The following is an 18,432-nucleotide window of genomic DNA, read 5'->3' as shown; positions in this document are numbered from 1 at the left end:
GACACAGAACATTTTTGTATTCAATGTGTAACTGTGCCTAATGGCTTAAATCCTTTGGAAAGCTAAAATGCAGCTGCTTGCTGTGGCTTGAGGTACACCGGAGGTTAAAAAAATGCAAGGTAAGAAATCCCACAGTAACCACATGCTCTAAAGTTTATTATTAGAACCTTGTTCTATGTGACATTGGGAAGCAGGGCATGTGATAGGAGGAGGCATTTGTGTGGCTCCGTGAAAGCAAGCAATCTGTCCAGTCCCTGGAACAGTAATGGATACAACTCCAATAACTGAGTTGCTAACAGGAAACTTACAGGTTATATCTTATACAAACTCTGTGCCATTTAGTAAGCTCATGCAATATTTAGGCAAAGCTCTGCAATTTCTGTGTAATACATATGGCTTGATGGTCAGTACAGATTGCTTGACCATAAACATACGAGGTGTCATTTATAGTGAAAGGATAATAAAAAAAATCTTCAGAAATTATTTTCTAAATTTTTGTCCAGAAAGATTATTCCAAAGTATCAAATCAGCAATAAATTTCATCTGTCTACAAATTTATACGTGAGTAAAAATTCAGTGTGCATTCTGACATTAAATCGGAGACTCCGCAAAGGAACGTGGATTACTAATAAACATGGCCAAATTCTAAAACAGCACACCCACAAAATGCATTTAATGGTGAAGTGTATGAGAACAGCAAGTCCCAGACAGATTCCTGTCTAAAAGCCTCCGAGAGAACTTCCATCGGACACAAAGATCAGTGTCAGCACGTCTCCCGGAGAGGGGCAAAGAAGCCTGGAGCTGCAAATCATGTTTAAGAGGCTGCCAATATCCTCTCAGAAACCAAGCTCCCAAGAATCGCAGATTCCAAGGGTTAGAGGCCAGCCCTTAATCTCTCTTATTGTTCTCCTCACTCCAAAAGCTGATCTTAAATCAACTTTTAAGATGGAGATAATATCCTTCGACAGAAAGATCACTATCCTAAAACTGAATAGCTTCATTAGCTAAAGTCAACATACACATTAGTGGGTCGTATGATCGTAAAACCCCGGAGGACAGAAACCATTAACATACCGTCAAAAAGTCGGAATTTGTGATATACAGCATGAGGGTTGGGCCGAAGTTTATGTTTACTCAGCAAACCCTTATTTCACCCACAATAAAGTTCAATTGTGTAAATAAGATTATAATGTAGATATATCAAAATGCTTAGGAGGATCATCTCTCAAGCATCTCAGAGACAGCCATTTACTTCCAGAGAAGAAAATGAATGTTTGTTGGATAAATGAATGAATGAATATGGATAATCAATGTACTAACTGCAAATCAGTAATGTTTGTTGTAACAGGTTACACAAAAACCTCTCAGAAATGACAGTATGAATTAAGAAAGAATGAGTGAAGTAGGTTAAATTTACCTCGTTTCTGAACTGTTATAGGAAAGTAATTTTTAATCTGTTTTTTTTTATGTTTCAAATTCAAATTTTTCAAAATGTCCCTCTGGGCTTTTGACGGTTCTAACAGGGCTCTCCTTCGACAGCATCCAGCATAATGTCACCTGTGATGAGGAGCTAATCACATTTCCTGACTGATGACTCCAGGCAGGGGTCCTCAAACTATGGCCCGCAGGCCACATGCAAATACAAATATTGTATTTGATCCCGTTTTGGTTTTTTACTTCAAAATAAGATATGTGCAGTGTGCATAGGAATTTGTTCATAGTTTTTTTTTAAACTATAGTCCAGCCCTCCAACGGTCTGAGGGACAGTGAACTGGCACCCTGTTTAAAAAGTTTGAGGACCCCTGCTCCAGTGCTTCTCATAAGAAAGATGAAAATGTATCTTGGAACTTAGGAAATTTAAACAAGTAATTTCATAATGTCTTATAACTGTAGCAGCCCAGCTTCCCTGCTAAAGATCAGTATGGAGAAAACGCACACACACACACACACACACACACACACACACACACACCTCCAAATACCCCTTCTTTATATGATGCCCGAAAGTGAAAGTAAGTCAGGCAGTTTCCTCTACAAATTAAAAAATCAACATAAAAAAAACTTTCAAATGCCAAAGGCCTTCATACCACAGTCTGGTCAGGAAAAACACACAAGGCTCATTGCCTTGGACCATGCAGTAAACCATCAGAATCCTCTTCCCTGGCAAATACGAACTCCGGAGCTACAGGATGTTAGATTTTGGTCTATGATGCCCCCAAGTACATAGACCTATGACAGAAGTCTTTGAGGTACACATTTATCCACTGGAAAATCACGTCAGAAAGGGTAAGTTCCTTAAAGTCTTAAAGGTGCATGTACATAACTCTCTGAGAAGCATGCTACTTGCCCTGGCCGCTTTAGAAATTGGAACTCTTTAAGAAACCATGATTTAAAAGACATAGGAAATCTACTAGCTTGGAGATTCCTTCACTGAACACACCTCTAAAGCACTACCTACTCTTTATCCTCAGTAGCTCACTCCCGGTTTGTTCTTTTGGATCATCGTAAATCTTACCCGTGACCTCTGAATGTGACCCAAACGAAAAACACAATTTAAACAAGAACCAGAGTGCCACTACATTATCTGTGTAGCATCGTTCCGAACTGTAAGGCTCTCCATCAAAATGTCAGGTGAGAACACACCCTTCCAAGTTACATAAAGAAGCTACCGCAGAGAAGAGAGGAAGAAGACATGAGTCACCTCCTTTAATGCAATCGGTGCGTTAAGAGCTGCATCTCAGATATATATTTGCACACACTAGTCGTAAGTAAGGGAGTTGATCAAGGCAACACTCCCCGTGCTTAGTTAGCTGGCCAGGTGAAGTTACCCAAGAAACACCTCATCCGGCCTGCCAGGAATGGTGTCTCAGGTGAGGTGGGCGGTTGAAACAATTGGATATTGTTTGGAATAACAATGCTTTCTATCTATATCCAACCGCAATCTGCAAAGTTAATTTCTGCATCCCTCTACATGCTGCACGTTAGCGTGTATATCCTGTACATCTCCAAGCTCCCACCAAAATGTCAGTAAAATAAAAAAGCACTTATCTACAGGAAACTTATGTGGGTTATTATAACAATACGTAGTACATTTAATTAATCGCACTTCCTTTGATAAAAATGACCATCTACGGTCACAGAGAGAACAGTGGATTAAGTGAATACCAGTAACAAGGCAATCAGAACAACCCCAAAATTATTTTTGTGTAACAAAAAGTTTTAATGATTTAAATGCAAATGTTTTAGAAAAATCAGACAAATATATTCACTAATGATTTCATCAAAAGTCAGAGAATTTAAAGCTCATTTTCTCCTAATATATGGTTACTCTTCAAACTGCATTTAAGGTTCAAAATGTAAAATATTTTAAATCTCACTGCAAAATTAAATAATAAGAAAACTATTTACTTACTTCTGGATACCCTCACGAGCTCTGATACATTGAAGACTCCAGATTTTACAAAACTATCTTCCAGGTATCCTGAAAAGAAACACAAAGGGGGAAAAGATCAACATATGCAGGAAGCAAATAAATGATTAAACACTAGAATTTGTTCACGTGTTTTTAAACCAAAGGTTAGAACAAAAAAAAAAGTGAGCTTACAACAAAAACACGTAAAGGCAAAACTTGTGAATGCAAACTGGGTCTGTTTAAACAAAAGTAAAAAAGTTTAGATGCTAAATCATCGCCTGAGATAATTTTTTAACTTTCTACATGTACAGGGCAATGGGTACGGTGCTTTTGCCATGGCCCACCCATGGAGAAGGAAGGTTTAGGGGTTCTCATGCATGCATTCAGCTTGGTAGCATCTGGTAGACGAAAGTCCATCCATTTAAAAAAAGAGAGAGAGAAAGAAAAAGGAAAACCACAACCACAATTAGCACCTTGTTGGAATTACTTCAAAGATCTCTTGCAACCACTGTTCTTTCACAAATCCTTCCCTGATTAAAGAAAAGTGAGCTGCCATTACCAGCACCCCCACCCTCGTTCCCAGGCCATGAATCACACAAAAGCATAACTTGTACATACAGCAAATACTTTGCATCAACCAATTTCCACGCACCTTTACTATACCTCACATGATCTCCTTGCTTTCTCACCCTTGCTACTATTCCTCTGGATTCACTTCATTTCAAGAAATGGACACTTTTTCGAGCAAACAGTGGTGATTTCAGGACTCCAAGGAATGCCACATGACCCTTTCAGGACCTCCAGGTATGGGGTCCACCAGGCCTGTGTGGCAGCTGGTCTAGCTGTATCTACGACTAGAGCTGAGGACTCGCACAAACACTGCCCCTGTCCCCAGTTTCCTGTCTATGTGAAAGAGGCGTAATGAGGTGAGGAGGAAGAGAACGCCTTAGGAAGAAGGAATATGGTTACTCTCTGCTGCCCCGCGGACAGATCAAAAAGAGTCTGAAAAGCCTCAGAATTCAAATACTTCCAGGAAAAAACTCTCGATTCCAAAGGTTGTCCATTTGATCTGATTTCACTTAAAGCTTTAGGGCAGTCCAAGGGAAGAGATTCACTGCCAGATGTGAGGCACTGGTGGTGTAACAACATGAAGCACTCAAGTCAAAGAGCTGGGATTCCACTCCCAACCACCATTTACCAGGGTGGAATCCTGAACATGCTATCAGGCTCTTTGGGCCCCAGATCCCTCGTTTATAAATTGGAGGTAATAAAATTACCCACATCATAGAATTGTTATGGATAACAAGTGAGATAAAAATAGAAAAGCCATGGTAGGCACTGATTTCCTAAGTTCAGATTGGCCACTGGGGCCAATGATCACCCATACACTGCATTAGACACACTGGATTCCAGACACTCAAATTATTTGTAAATCTGCATTTAGAGATTTTACCAGAACAAATGTTACCACACTCTTTTTAAAAATACAGAGCATGAAAATCATTTAATTATAATATATGCTTTCCTGTTGTGAACTGAGGAGTCGCATATGTCTGAACACTGTTTTATACCCACCCATCCACCTTCTTTAGAAAAAGGATGAAAGAATGAGGGAGAAGAAAGTATGAGATCCCAGCTGGTGATAATACTTAGGTTTCATATTAAGTCATTACTATGAAAAAATATATATAATTTTAAGAGGATAATAACAAAATGTCCCCATTTGATGTACTTCTATTTTAAGAAACTCCTACATGTTGAGCAATTAATATTTCACCAGATTGAATTCATTTCAGTGATTATTGAGCAACTAGATTAGCCAGCACCGCACAAGGTGCTAAAAGACAAGAAGACCAAAAAAAAAAAAAAAAAAAGACATTGACTCCCTTTGTGTGGTTGGGGATAAAGATATTTCTAATTTTCTGAATCACTGGAGACTATCATTGAATACAAATTTCTGTTGCTTTTGTTGTTTTTTTAAAGTATAATAAGCTGTACTTTTATATGATAGTGCACATGAAATTTTATATGGGGTAAATATGTTAATAAGGACTTATATACAAATTGTATTAGATTTCATTTATCATGACTACAGCTCATGTACTTAAGCAACCAGACAAGCTTACTTGTCCTCGCCCAGCTGTACCCTATACATGCCTGCCTCAGGCTTTTCTGAGGCAGCTCCCTTCTGAACAGAAGGCCCACTCTGTGCACCCTCTCCTCTCATGCTTCAGTGTCCAGCTCAACCACCATCCCTCCACAGTCTGCTCCTCTACCTTCCGCTCCCAACCCCTGGGCCAGCTACAACCAATTTCTTTCTTCTCTAGCCACACAGAACCTAGTGTGTACTTACTCTACATCACTTTGGATGTTTGCGTTTTCCAAGATAACTGTTTTCAGGTCTTGTGTTTCTTGATGGATCATTAGCTGGGTTATTTGAAGGAGTGGCTGGGATTTTGCTCATCTCTGTAGCTCCCAAACAACTAGCTCGGCACTTTGATATACAGAAAGTACTAAATAAATGCTTACAGAACAAAATTTTAAAATGCAACTTAATGAGAGGGAATCACAAAAGAACACTTTAGTAATTTTATAACTGCAGACTTAGATGGCTCAAGATTGAAGGATGACTATGTTGTTATTCCCGGAACTCATCTGCTGAAAGTTTTATTTAGGCTTGTGGGTAGAATGGGAAAGAGTAATGATTAGAGTCAGATTGTATTTCTGACTTTGTTGTGTAAAACTTTAGGCATTTAGTACCAAATAAATACCAAGGAACTAGAAGAGTTTAAAGAGTAAGAGTTCAAAAATAGTTTTAAAAAATCTGAGGAATACGTGAATAAGCAATGAACATTTCAGTATCTATAATAATAAAAGCATAATATGCTAATTAGATCAGATAGCCAAACAACCTTCTGGACGTCCTTCCAGACAAAGACGGGGCTGTAAGGGCCGAGCCCATTGCACGAATTTCATGCATCGGGCCGCTAGTATTTATATAAATTACATCATCTTAATACATAATAACATTTCAATATATACCTATCCATCTGAAGTTCATTTCTGTATTACTCCATGAGTAGTCAGGGCTCCATTTGCTTCTCAGTCATGCCCATTAAGAGGGAGTGGGGTGTGGACCTGTTAAGAGCTTCATAAGGGAGGGAGGTGCTACCTCAAGCTAATCCTACCAGTGGGAAGACAGTAAGGCACACAGATAAATACAATGACTATGCCATAGGCAAGGGAAGGCAATTCAGAATGTAGCAGGGTGTCCCCCACCCCCAATTTTCCAAGTTCTAAGGAATTTGAATCTACATGAAAAACTGAACGAGTTACTTTACTAAAACTATGAAAGGCATTGAAAATATGTCAGAACTGCTTTGGCACCCACTAGACAGAAGTACAACACCATGGATCCTACTGGCTTCCACTCCTGCATGGAACATAGGGAGAATCTGAGGATGAGCAGTGATGTCTACTGACGGTGACCTTATAAGAGTGTGTGGAAGGGAGGGTAGCCTGGGAGACACACCTGAAGAGAGGGCTACCACCTGCCATGCATGTGTGTATGCAGCACAGCCTCTACAGTGGATAGGCAATACCCAAGATGAGGCTGAGTAAAAAAAAGAAATAGTGGGTGGCACTTGGATAACTAATAGTGCTTGCTCCCGTGATATAAGAAATAATACTTAAGGACTCTGTCAAAATAAGTGGGGAGGATCATGCAGGGATCAGGAGCCCTGGGATAACACGGAGAGTGAGACTCAGCAAAGTGCAGGTTACTGCTAGAACCCCCGGGCTGTGAGGGCCTCTAGGAACATGGCGCTCACGTGTCCCATAGACCACTGTGAATCTACATAGCTGATGCACGGGCCAAGAGATCTTAAAGCAATTTGGAGACATTCGTGTAGTAAATTCTCTTCGTCTACCAAACGAAATATGAGCATCTCTGAGGCAGAGCAGCTGTTTAATGGTTACCGAGCACTATTACACAACAGCTTAAGCCAGGAAGCAAAGAGCAACGCGGCATTTACAGGATGCTGTATTTACACCACATGTGTGCTTTTTAAAAACTGAAATTGGGTTGGAAATGAAGACCTCCGCAAACTGAAAACCCTCAAAGGCAATATCAAATTATATGATGTTACTTCTTTGTTCATTTTTCTCTAACAAAAGCAACAATAAGTCACTACTCAGAAGTTAATAGTGTTTAACCTCCTTTACAAACAATAACAGAGGGACACAATGGCATATCTAACTGTTAATATCTCAAATTATAATCAGCACCATTTGAATGTTAAACAACATTTACATAGAAAATCCAAAGGAAGACTGATAACGCTCATTTTTATAGTCTACAGTATTCTATTCTTGAAATTAAAAATAAATAAGCCACAGAAAGCTGTTATTAAATTCATGAAAGCTGTCTTCAAGTATTTGGAGGACTGGGAACGTAGATGGTGGATTAGATTTATTCCGCAGAGTCCCAGCCACTGTTTCGTGGCCCCATGAAGCAGAGTCGTCATCCAATTAGAAATGTCCCAGGAAGGAATGTGAAACTTTACAGAGGCAATAATAACCAACAAATGCCAAGTGACTGCGCTAAGATCTCCTAAGGTATTAATTCAGGTAATGCCGACAAGTTGTCATCTTGTTCCCATTTTACAGATGACAAAACTTGTGTCTACTAAAGTAGGGGGTTTCTGCCTAGCAATACCCTCATTAGAATTAAGAATTATCCCTGAATAGGACATTGGATAAAAGCACCTCTGATTCCACTTTTTTTTTTTTAACATGGCTGTTTCCTATTGGTTTTCTTGCATTGCTGTGGAGAAGGAACGGGAGACTTAGGTATCTAGTCTTTATGATTCCAACTGTTCACTTCCTTCAACAGAGTGTAAAAGATGCCTAAATCCTTTGCTTTATGGATGCACAGGGGGAGAAGATAAGAGTATTTCACACTAGCTCTTTGCCAATCTTTATACTTCAGCTACCGCAACTAACCCTGGGTGATTGTCTGGTAGCTGTGTTATAAGACAGTTCTATCTTCCGTTTTTTCAACTTATCTGAACTGTCCATGATTAAGGATGAAATTGTGACTGTGTAATAGACATGCTAATCATTGCAAAGATAATGATTCTTGTCACAGAGACGGAGCATCAGCCTATAGCCAAGGCTAACATTCTAGTATTGATTTAGAATTAGGTGTCCTTCCATATGAAATGTAAATCCATGATAGTGATGTAAGTGATCTGGTAGAGTCAGAAATTTTCTGAATTTAACACACACTGGTAGTACTATATTAATGTTATTTGTGTTTTCTAGTATTTTTTAACCAATACATTAAACTGATTCATATATATGTAATTGTGTGTATGTGTGTTTTGATAACATTGAGATCAAATATAAATTAATTTGTATCTTGCTTTTTACTAATTAAACATTATCTCTTCTCCTTCAGATTAAATAGAGTATCAGAAGCAGGATTTTATACCGATCGGATGGCTCAGTTGGTTGGAGCATCGTCCCATACACCAAAAGACTGCTGTTCCATTGCCAGTCAGGGCACATAACTAGGTTGCAGGTTTGATCCCTGGTCAGGGAGCTTATGGGAGGTAACTGATCGATGTTTCTCTCTCACATTGATGGTTCTCTCTCACTCTCTCTCAAATCATTTTTTTAAAGCATGATTTTAATGCCTATATAATATTACATTGCATGGACATATGATACTTTACTTGACCATTCTCGTATTGTTTGGCGTTTTAGGTTATTTCCCATTAAAAAAAAACACCTTATAAATAGCACTTCAATTAACATCCTTGAACACAGATCTTTGTCAGCAATTCTCTTAGACTGGAGTTCCCAGAAGTGGACTTATGGGGTCAAAGGACATAGACTCTTTTAAAGTCTTGGTAAAAACTGTCAAGCTGCTTTTGATAAAGGTTTGTCCCAGTTCATACTCCCTCTGATGGATCATGAGCAGGTCCATGTCACCACCCTGCTGCCAGAACTACATATCACTCATATTAGTAGTGATTTGTTTTTAATTGTGGCAAGTTGGTGGAGAAAATATAGCATTGTTATAACTTTCATTTATTTAATTATATTAAAGTTGATTATCTTTCAGACACATATTCATTATTTACTTGAACATACCATTCAAATATAGGTAAAATAGGAATTGTACTAGCAGGAATATTTTATTACTAATATTGATTAAATTATTTCTAGAGTTGCACACGCAATGATAATGTTGGCTATTAATTGATGTCTAATTTTTTCTCATCATTTGATATATTCACTTATTCCTACTTTTCTCAAGTTTTAAACATATTTTCTGATCAGAATGATTATTGAATATTACTAAATGCTTTTTTGACCATAGTAGAGATTCCCCATTTTTTCCTTACAGCATTTATTATTGTTGTATATTACTAAATTCCCAGAATAAATTATCTTTGCTTGTCCATGGAGGAAAACTCTTTTAATTTACTGTTGAATTGGTTTGCTAACAGTTTCTTCCTACTTCTCTATATGTAGTTAGGATACCTTTGCGGGAATTTTTGTATTTTATTTGTCAGGTTTTCATACCAGGATTAAATGCATATTTCATAAAATGGTTAGGATAAGAGTCATTTTTTCTGAAAAAGAAAAAGTTCTTGAAAGTTTAGGAGGCGGATCACTGGCAAAATCATTTTCCTAGAATCTGTTTCAGGGAAGTTTCTTCGATACCTTTGAGTCTTTCATGAAATTTATTCTATTCATGTTTTTTGGTCTTAAGACAATTTTATTATATATTTTCCAAGAATATTATCAATTTGCTCCAATTTTTTAGTTTACTAGCACACTAGTTTATCATTTATAATTTGGCTATATTTATTTTTATTTTTATAGTTATATTATAATGTAATACTATAATTAATATAAGTAAATTATGTTAAACTCTACCATTTACTCTGTAAACCTAAGGCAAATTAGGCAACTTTCCTACACCTCACATTTCTCTTCTCTAAAATATAGATGATAACCATAATACCTATAAGTCAATATGAAAACTGTATAATAATAATAAAAATAGTATTTAAAGAGAGGGAAAAGGAAGGTAGAACTTCCAAATTAACAGAAAGAATAAAACACAATGAATAGGAACTTAATCAAGACAGCAAAAATAAGAACGTAAGATGTAAAAATAAATAATAAATATAAAGGAAAATAGAAAGTATAAAATCAAGTATATCAATCATTACAATAAATGTAAGTGGGCTGAGGAATCCCATAAAGAGCATTAGAACAACTCAAGCAAATAAAATCCAGCTATTTTCAAGGACCAATAGACAAAAACATAACAAGAATAAAGTGCTGAAAACAAACTGGTAGGCAAAGAGAAATCAGGCAAATTCAGACAAAGGTTAGGATGGAATTTAAGATGAATTACAATAAGCAGGAGAGAAAACATTACGAATGAATAAGTGGCGCAATTAATGAAGAAAAAAATCACCAACCCTACATGCATGTGGAAAAGTGCATGAAACAAAACCTATTCAAATACAAGAAAGTTGAAAAAACACAAATACATAGAGAGAATTTTGAATGCATCTCTTTTACAACTGAACATGACTATTAGATAAGGACCAACTTCATATCATTCAAAATACATATTTTGTTTTATTTCCATGGAAACTTTATAAAAATAAAATAATCATATTGGCACATTATGGAGATCACCACAGACTTATGAATACTTATAATGAATACACCACAGGGATATCACCCAAGCAAAATGCTAGCTACAGAGATTAGAGACAATTATTTAAAAATCTAGGTGCTCCAGTTAAAGGGACAGAATGCATTTTTTTAAATAGTAATGCAATAAGATTCAGGGCCAACTATTTTCTTTTTTTCCCCAAGATGAAACTATTTTTCTTTCAATTTGAATTTCAGTTGACATTCAACATAGTTGTATTAGTTTCATGTGTACAGCAGTGATTAGAATTTATATACCTTACAAAGTGATGACCCCAATAATTCTAGTATCCACCTGGCACCATACATAGTTATTAACTATTATTGACTTGGCTCTATTTTACATCCCCATGACTATCTTGTATCAATGTATACTTCTTAAGCCCATTACCCTTTTCAGCACCAACTGTCTTATTTTTTTAAAATATATATTTTATTGATTTCAGAGAGGAAGAGAGAAGGACAGAGATAGAAACATCAATGATGAGAGAGAATCATTGATTGACTGCCGCCTGCATGCCACCCACTGGGGATCGCGCCTGCAACCCGGACATGTATCCTGACCGGGAATCTAACCTCCTGGTTCATAGGTCAATGCTCAACCACTGAACCACACCAGCCGGGCGCCAACTATATTCTTTTTAAAATATTTTGTCTTTCTCATTTAAGAGTAACCCCATCAGTGGCCTTTCTTCATCCATCTGCCTTTCTACATGCTCTCTCAAAACCCATAGATACGCCCTTCTTCACCTGCTGACGCTATGTAAGGTAATGTAATCACATGGGTTATTCTGGACATCAACTGTAACATATCAAGTAGAAAATGGCCCAATGCTTCAGATCCTGATGGAGATGGTCATTTTATAATCTTCGCTTATTGCTTAGAGAGTAGCTCAACTCAGAAAATGAATATAAATCAAAATACTAAATTTTGCAACTAAAATTCCAATTCATTTTTTCTTTATTTTATTTCTTACATCACCGTTTATCCCCTCTATGCCCTCTTCCACCTCCACCCACGCACCCTTCCCACCCACCATCATCACACTGTTGTCCATGACCATGAGTTCTCTCTCTCTTTTTTTTCTTTTTTGCTCAATCTCTCCACCAACCTCCAAACCTCCACTTCCCTAACCAGAGCTGCCTGCCTGCTCTCTATCTATGAGTCTGTCTCTATTTTGCTTGGTAGTTCAGTTTGTTGATTAAATTCCACATATGAGTGAAATCATATGGTACTTGCCTTTCTCTGACTGGCTTATTTCACTTAGCGTAATGGTCTCCAGGTCCATCCATGTCCGCTTCATTTTTAAAAAGCACCACAATATAAACAATGGAGACAGAATCTTACATCACGTCACTTGTCATCCAAACCCACCCGTGGCCTCTGCACCTCACCAGAGTAAAGCACCTCACCAAGACAAAGGGCGCTCACAGAAACACATAGGCACACTCACACCCTCTCCATGTGACCTCTAGGTACCAGCCTCTGCCTAGATCCCCAGAGGTCTCTAACCCCCAGGTTAAAAACTCCAAATCTCTATCCTAGCCTGGAGTTCCAGACCATTTTTTCCAGATGGCTCATAGGCACTGAAAGAACAAAAACCTACAGCTTAATTGAGATATAACCTAAATACCCTTTTCAAGTGTACACTTCAGGTTTTAGTATATTCAGAACGCTGTACAACCATCACTAATATGGATCCCTGAACATTTTCACCACCTTTAAAAGAAACCCTGTGCCCGTGAACAGTCACGTGCCCACTTCCCCCCACCCCCCAACCCCGTCTCCCCTGGCCCCCGGCAACCACTAATCTACTCTCTATGTTTACAGTTTTCCCTGTTCCAGACATTTCATGTAAATGGAAACATATAATATATGAAAGAATACATCATGTCTGTTTGTCTCATGTCATTAGCAAGTGCACAAATCTGAAAGTCGAGTGGTTTTCTTACTCCTGAATGCCATGGGAACATGGATATGTTCAAGGTATGGGGTGGGCATCAAGACTTAGAAATATCTCAGTGAAAACAGGAGTCTGCTCTAGTTGTGTTTTATAAAATGAAATGAAAGTGTGCAAGGTCCCTGACGAGCAGAATACAAGTCAAAAGACCCAAAAGGGTTTGTAACAACTTTGAAAACCAAAACCTGATTTTTTTTCTTAAATTCTTCTTCCATCAATGACATTATTATACAAAAGCCAACAAGAGTCAAATTACCCCACAAAGGTAATTGCTTTCAATTACTTGATATCTTGATACTCTTATAATTACAGAAAAAGAAAGAAGAAATGAGACTTGAGTAGAGTTGCCTAATAACTTTAAATCACATTCAATAATCCTATGAGATAGAAACATTAAAACTCAGGTAGTTAGATATCTAGGTAAATATCTAGATAGATGATGATGATGATGATAGATAGATAGATGATAGATAGATAGATTTTTTTAAGTATTTTATTCCACTTGCAAAATATTGCTATAGAAATGACCATTCCTTCCCAGCATGCAAGTGAGGGTCCCCTGGGTGCCTTTTCACAGGACAACACACCCAGCAAGCTTAGCGTCTGCAAAGTTCAGTGATTTTAACGAGCCTGGAGCAGTCCACTCTTATCTGTGATACAGAACAATCCCAGCTTTCCAGCTGTGAGGAGGAAAACGCTTTGCATTATTAAATTGTAGCCATATGCTGCAAACGCAGGCCTTGCGAATAGGGAGAGGGAAAAGAATTTAAATTGAGAGGAAACTTCAGATGCAGGCGGTCACTGTAAAAAGAACCTGAGGTGCTTGAGTGAAAGAGCAAGGACAAAAACTCGGAGGAGCAGTGGATACAGTCACGGCCGTGACCCAGGGGTGGTTATGACTGAGGCCTCTTTGCACAGGGGGCCTCTAACCTTCCCCGGGAAGGAATGTGGACATTCCACAAAGAAAGAAAAATACGTTAGAGCGGCGTCTTTTAAAATGTAACAAATTGCAAACTATTGAAGTGCAAGGCCTCTTGAAAGTTTTCTGGAACGAGGTGCGGTATAAATTAGGTGCCTCCATCAATGTATTAAAATTTCACCTGAACTCTCTGTTACCTATGACATCATTTCAGAGACCACAAGACCCTGCCATACAGTTATAAAGGTAGGGAAACAAAAGATGCAAAAAACGGACTATAGCCCCAGAGCTAGTCCTTTGTCTCTCAGCTTCGTGAAAGGGGAGCACTGACCGTGTTTAAATTATACTTGTGACTGTGTGACGAGTGGGTCCCTGAGCTACATAAAGACAAGGCACATGCACCTGGAGAAAGTGGGAGCAGAGAACAAGATGGGGCTACTGAGCTCTAGCAAGGACAACCACTCGGTGCAGTGCAAACCTCGCCCTCATCAGGGCCCTGACGCCACAGCCTCGAAATCTCTCAGCTGATCTCCCTCCCCGAGCTCATCCCCGCTGAGGCAAAGGTCACTCGCGATTCGCCTCCATCATCTCCTCACCCTCCACCCACTGCCCCTTGTCCCAGAAGCTGGAGCTGTCACAACTGCCCCCAGGGACTCAACAGGGCACCTCTGTGTCAGGAGACCCAGACTCTGGTCCTGCTGAAAAATCTCAACAGAAAGACTTCTCATTTCTTTCTCTCTCGTGGCAGTGCATACCCATTAACACCCGGGCTGCTCACAGCCAAGGCCAAACTTTTCTCACTCTGTCGCAAGGCAATGCACCTGGGTGGGTAGGGGGCAAGGAGAAAATAACAATGATGTAGTGGGATTACTTCTGACTTAAGGTTTGGAGCCACGCAAAAAATGAGTTTTCACCTACAGCTGCCAATAACTCATTGAGGCCTTGGGCAAATCACTTAACCTCTTTGCTCTGTTTTCGTAAGTAAAGTGGGGACATTGGACCAGCAACATCTGAGTACTGACATCCTGTTTTCGTGAGTAATGTTTCTGAGAGTGTAAAGCAAAAAAAAAAAGATATTGGATTATAGTAGTAAACTACTCGTTTAAAAAACTCTGCTGTCTACTTAGGGGGAGAGATGTGTAAGCAGAGGTTTACGATACAAAACACCAATCATAACAGAGACAGAGCTGTCCAACCCTGCTTAGGGCGATCTGATAAGACGGAATGTAATAGTTTGGAGAGCAAGGATGAACAAGGTTTGAAGGGTGGATTTGGCAGTCCTGGCAAAGGAGACAGCATATCACTTGGAAGAAAGGAAAAGGAAGAAAACCGGGTATAATTGGTGTCTGAGCAGCATTTCAAGACATGACAAAGTATCTATATATATAAAACCCTAGTACGCAAATAGACTGAACTGCGGAACAACCGAACAACCAAACAACCAGTCACTATGACGTGCGCTGACAGCAGAGTGCACGTACAGAACATGGCGGGCGTCGACAGCAGGCAGCAGAGTGTGAAACATGGCAGGCATCGGCCGTGGTGGGATGGTGGAACAGTTGAGCGGGGGCACCAGACCAAGGCGAGGCACCGGTTGCTGTCATCGGAGAGAGCCTCTGGTGGTTACTAAATTTCTTTGCTCCCACGTGCCGCGATCCTGCCGGGCACCTGCACCTGCTGCTGGCGCTGGCCCTGCTTGCACCCACTGCTGGTGCCAGAGCCACCACTCAGCGCTATCAGTGGGTGCAAGTGGTGGCTGTCAGCCCTGATCACCCCTCAGGGCTTATCCATTCCCCCCTGCTCCTGAGGGGCGATCAGGGCTGGCAGCTGACTCTCGCACCCACTGCTGGTGACAGCCCCACTCACACCCACAGCTGGCACTGGAGCTGCCACTCACTCCTGCTACCAGCGCCAGTCCTGATCACTCGGTGCCGTCAGTGGGTGAGAGCAGTGGCTGCTGGCCCTGATAGGCCCTGAGGGCTTCTCCACCTCCCCCTGCTCCTGAGGGCAGCAGCCACCACTTGCACCTCCTGATGCCACCGGCCCCAATCACTCCACACTGTCAGTGGGTGCGAGCAGGGCTGGCGTCAGCGCATGGGAGTGGTGGCGGGGAAGCAGGGCTGCTGGCAGACAGGGGACCAGGGGCCACAGCAGGAGGGGCTGGGCAAGGGCATGGAGGATGGGCAGAGACCTGCCCCTGTGCCCACCACAGCCTCGCAGCCCACAGTTCCTTTCAAGGTGCACGAATTCATGCACTGGGCCTCTAGTATGAGTATATAAGGAATGATCACCCAGAGCTTTTAAGGAAATCATATTTGTTTTTTTCTGAAGTGTACTCATTTATAGCATCTGAGAAATGAAGAGTGAGGAAAGAATGGAAACAATCTTAAGGTCTTTGCACAATTTCAGGCAAGAAATAAAGTGTCTAGAACCCAAATAAGGGTAATGAGACTGAGAAGTGGGAGCGGATTCTAAAGACCTTTAAAGGAGATGATGAGTATGTGGAGGATGAGAAAGAGAGTTCCTTAGAAGGAACTCATGAGCTACTCTAACCAAGGGTAGCCCCCAGGGTAGATCCCGGTAGCCCCAAGATATCTTGCATAGAGAAAAACTGAAATTTGGTAGAAAAGAAAATGAGTAGAATTTTGGAAATGTTAGTGAGTTACAGCGTGAGTTGCCATGGAACATATAGGGAAAATGCACAGTCAGTCACTGAGCACTTTGGACACAAAAGAGAGGTCTGTTCCAAAGGCACATATTTAAGAATCACAAGAAGTGATTGTAACTTCGTTTCAGATCTTATGTTCAGGTCTTTCCTTTGGTCCATTTTTGAATTAATTTTTGTCCATGGAGACAAACTATAATCTAGTTTTATTCTTTTGCACGTGGCTTTCCAATTTTCCCAGCACCATTTATTGAAGAGGCTTTCTTTTCTCCATTGTGTGTTTTGGCTCCTTTGTCAAAATTTGTTTGCTCATATATATGTAGTTTTATTTCTGGGTGCTCAGTTCTGTTTTATTGGTCTGTGGCTGTTTTTCTGCCAATACCATACTGTTTTGACTATCGTAGCTCTGTAGTATAATTTGAAGTCAGATAGTGTGATCCTCCAGCTTCATTTCTTTTTTCTCAGGATTGCTTTGGCTATTCAGGGTCCAAACTTATGGGCCTTGGTCACAGAGAATATTTTATGAATTTGACCCCAAAGGCAAGGGAAGTAAAGGCAAAAATAAATGAATGGGACTATATCAAACTAAAAAGCTTCTGCACTGCAAAAGAAACTGACAACAAAACAAAAAGGCAACCAACCGAATGGGAGATGGTATTTGCAAAAAACATCTCCAACCAGGAGTTAATGTCCAAAATGCATAAAGAACTCATACAACCCAACACAAAGCAAACAAACAATCCAATTAAAAAGTAGGCAGAGGACCTGAGCACACTTCTCTTAAGAAAACATACAAAGGACCAACGAATATATGAAAAGATGCTGGACTTCACTAGCTATTAGGGAAATGCAAATCAAAACTACACTGATACCACCTCACACCTGCTAGACTGGCTATTACCAACAAGACAGGTAATAACAAATGTTGGAAAAGTTAGAGAAAAAGGAACCCTCATTCACTGTTGGTGGGAATATAAACTGGTACAGCCACTATGGATAACAGTATGGCAATTCCTCAAAAAGTTAAGAATAGAGTTACCATATGGCCCAGCAATCCCTCTTCTGGGTATCTACCCCCCAAAAATTAAAAACATTTATTCACAAAGATATATGTGCCCCTATGTTCATTGCAGCATAATTCATGGTGGCCAAGACATGGAGACAACCCAAGTGTCCTTTAATAGATGACTGGATAAAAAAGATATGGTACATATATACTACTCAACCATAGGAAAAAGATGAAATATTTCCATTGCAACATATGGATAAACCTTGAGAATATTATGCTAAGTGAAATAAGTCAGTCATAAAAAACTAAGAACCACCCAAACCGGTTTGGCACAATGGATAGAGCATCGGCCTGCGGACTCAAGGGTCCCAGGTTCGATTCCGGTCAAGGGCATGTACCTTGGTTGCGGGCACCTACTCAGTAGGGAGTGTGCAGGAGGCAGCTGATCGATGTTTTTCTCTCATCGATGTTTCTAACTCTCTATCCCTCTCCCTTCCTCTCTGTAAAAAAACCAATAATATATATATATTTTTTAAAAACTAAGAACCATATGACTTCACTCATATGTGGGATGATATATAACTGAAACTCAGACACAGACAACAGTATGGTGGTTGACAGAAGGAAGAGGGTGGGAGCTAGGAAAGGGTAAAGGGGGGCAAGTATATGATGATGGAAGATGATTTGACTTTGGGTGGTGGGCACATAATGCAATATGCA

General features: G+C 39.8%; 1 protein-coding gene across 9 annotated transcripts in view; it reads right to left on the bottom strand.

Moving 5' to 3' along the window:
• NFIB (nuclear factor I B) overlaps window positions 1-18,432 on the bottom strand; it is a 225,425-nt gene that overhangs the window by 68,842 nt on the left and 138,151 nt on the right. For all 9 annotated transcript variants that reach the window (XM_006090687.3, XM_006090689.3, XM_014457551.2 and 6 more), the window contains exon 4: window positions 3,413-3,481. In XM_006090687.3, coding sequence (XP_006090749.1) covers window positions 3,413-3,481 — 69 coding nt within the window. The remainder of the gene's footprint in view (window positions 1-3,412; window positions 3,482-18,432) is intronic.

Source organism: Myotis lucifugus, unplaced genomic scaffold (genome assembly GCF_000147115.1).
Source record: "Myotis lucifugus unplaced genomic scaffold, Myoluc2.0 scaffold_79, whole genome shotgun sequence".
NCBI classification, from domain to species: Eukaryota; Metazoa; Chordata; class Mammalia; order Chiroptera; family Vespertilionidae; genus Myotis; species Myotis lucifugus.
Note: the sequence above shows the minus strand (reverse complement) of the source record. Positions and strands in the feature narration are given on the sequence as shown.